The sequence below is a fragment of the Silurus aristotelis genome, assembly GCF_946808225.1.
Source record: "Silurus aristotelis genome assembly, chromosome: 8".
In the NCBI taxonomy this organism is placed as follows: domain Eukaryota; kingdom Metazoa; phylum Chordata; class Actinopteri; order Siluriformes; family Siluridae; genus Silurus; species Silurus aristotelis.
The window spans coordinates 807,956-810,455 of NC_139581.1; the positions used below are offsets into that span (position 1 = coordinate 807,956).

Sequence of the window (2,500 nt, forward strand, 5' to 3'; positions counted from 1 at the left end):
CCTGATGGTACTGCATGATGAAAAGGGAATCTGCTTCTATTTCTTAGCTTTGAGGACATTATTAATTCCACCCACATCTCAGATACTCATCAACCTTCAGCAAACATCCTGCCTCCTTCTACAACAATCAGTCCAGAGCACCTGCTACATGTTTCTGCCCCAGTTCCTCTGTTTTCATGCAAAGTTAAGTCTCTTAGGCCTTGTTCCCATGTCTGAGGTTTGTTTATTTTGCCCCAATTTTTTCATGAAGGCCACTCCTGGCCAGACTTCTACAGACAGTAGATGATGATGATGTATCTTTCCTCTGTTGCATTAAGATTCCATCTCCGACCACTGCGTCTACGCTCCTCAACATCTCCCGTTACTTTGTGCTTTTTTGAAGCTTTAGAGAGCACATCTTGGTACCCCAGTCTACTCTCAGATCTTTGTCTGGAAGAGACAAAGCTAATGCAGGAGAACTACCCTGTGTCTTGCTGCTGTGCTCCGTCTTGCCATGGTGTAGAACCTGAGACATGAAACTCACCTTAGAGTTAGTCTCCTCACCTGGTTTGAAGATCCTTCACAGATGTTTCACTTAGTGACTGGGTTTCAACCTACATATGAAATTAATGATTATCAGCACCTGCTTGGTGGAATTGATTCATTACACACCTGACACTGATCCTACAAACTGATCCTACAAACTGATCCTACAAACTGATCCTACAAACTGATCCTACAAACTGATCCTACAAACTGATCCTACAAAATCCGTGACTCTGTGCTGGTGTACAGTGTGTGCAAAAGTGAGACCTAAAAAACAAACAGTGTCACAACAAAAAAATGTTTCTTCTGTTTATTTACTTTCTATTTTGGTATCGTGTTTTCCGGACTTCTTTTTCCCCACACTTTCCCACCCTTAAACAATGAAGCGGCTAATTTATGGATTTTTCCGGGGTTTTTCCCGGTTTCACAAACTTCAAGACAAAAAACTGAACCCCAGAACATTAGACCAATGAAATTGCAGAACGAGTTCAGGTGAAACAATGAAACTCTTTATATTAAATCAGATGCGCTCCCACTGAATCGGGCCGCACCACATCATAAATATGGATGATGTTCCTCTGAGGTTTGACCTGCCGCTCACTCGGACTGTCTACAGGAAATGTGAATCATTCGTCACGCTGAAAACAACCGGGCATGAAAACACACTTCACCTGTGTTCTGAGCTGCACGGCATCGGGAGAAAAGCTTCACCGATGGTGATTTTTAAACGCACGACGATGCTGAAAGATAAACTCTCGAGAGAAATAGTTGTGAAAGGAAGGAGGAAGACAGTGAACAATGACTTTCTTGGTAGCTACTGTTTAGATACAAGCCGTGTAACAGACACTGTCTTTCAATAAATCCTGTGTAACGTTCATTAGTTTCAGTGTAGACATGCGGCTTATAGACAGGTGCAGATTATTTATGTTCAAAATAAAAATCTTTGTACAATTCAGTGGGTGTGGCTTATATATGGGTGCATTTATAGTCTGAAAATTACGGTAAATAATAAAACTAAATTATTAACACTTTCTCATTTTACAGTATTCTCCAGACGTGAGGTCTTAAAGTAAAACCCTATAACTATATTTATATACTGTCATTTATTATTATATGATATTCTAATATCAATGAAAAAAATAATTTCAATATTTATATAATAGAAAAGAATAATACTAATATTTTAAGTACATATGCTGTAAGTAACATACTAAAGTATAAAGTATGTGTAAGTTTAATACCTGAACATATAATGATTATAAATGATGATTCACTCTGGAAAAGAGCGTCTGCTAAATGTAAATGTATAAAAATGATGGGATTTGTGTATTATAGGGTCTGTAGTAGCTCTGTGTGTGTGTGTGTGTGTGTGTGTGTGTGTGTGTGTGTGTGTGTGTGTGTGTGTGTGTGTGTGTGTGTAATAAGGTTCACCGGGCAGCTGGAGGATCTGGTTGAGGGAGTAACAGTGGTAAAGTGCGGTAGAAATCACGCATTGCTCCCACAGGCCTTTGGTCTCGAGCTCGTCCATCTTCTTGCACGTGTTCATTCCGTATCTGCAGCGGATCACCCAGTCACTGGTGGAGGTGGAGATGATCACACAGATCCAACCAACAAAACCCAGCAGGAATCCACACAGCTGCAGGCATGCGCTCGCCATCACCATCCACTATTACAGAACAGCAACATAATAAAATCATCTCTTTATAAAAAACTAATAATAACCACAATCTATAATACACAAAACTATAAAAACAAACAACAAAATGCTCAACCCAAAAATAGATCAAATAATACCTTCTGTTAGGAATAGGAGAAAAAATATATTTAAAAGAATAAATAAAAAAAATATATTAAACTAAAGGAATTTAAAACTCCAGTTTCTTCTGAGCAAGAAAAAAATCTAAATCAAAAAGTTTAAATTCAATTTTCACTTCATTTTATACCAAAAATTTCTGTATGTATCAAAAGAATAGCA

General features: G+C 38.2%; 1 protein-coding gene across 1 annotated transcript in view; it reads right to left on the bottom strand.

The window, feature by feature from the left end:
• The window catches only part of cldn11a (claudin 11a), a 5,337-nt gene extending 2,876 nt beyond the window's left edge, over positions 1–2,461 (bottom strand). Inside the window, exons 1-2 of the mRNA XM_083548169.1 lie at positions 2,320–2,461; positions 1,957–2,191 (exon numbers count right to left, since the gene is read on the bottom strand). Coding sequence (XP_083404295.1) covers positions 1,957–2,188 — 232 coding nt within the window. The 5' untranslated portion in view covers positions 2,189–2,191; positions 2,320–2,461. The remainder of the gene's footprint in view (positions 1–1,956; positions 2,192–2,319) is intronic.
• Between the last annotated feature and the right edge of the window lie 39 nt (positions 2,462–2,500).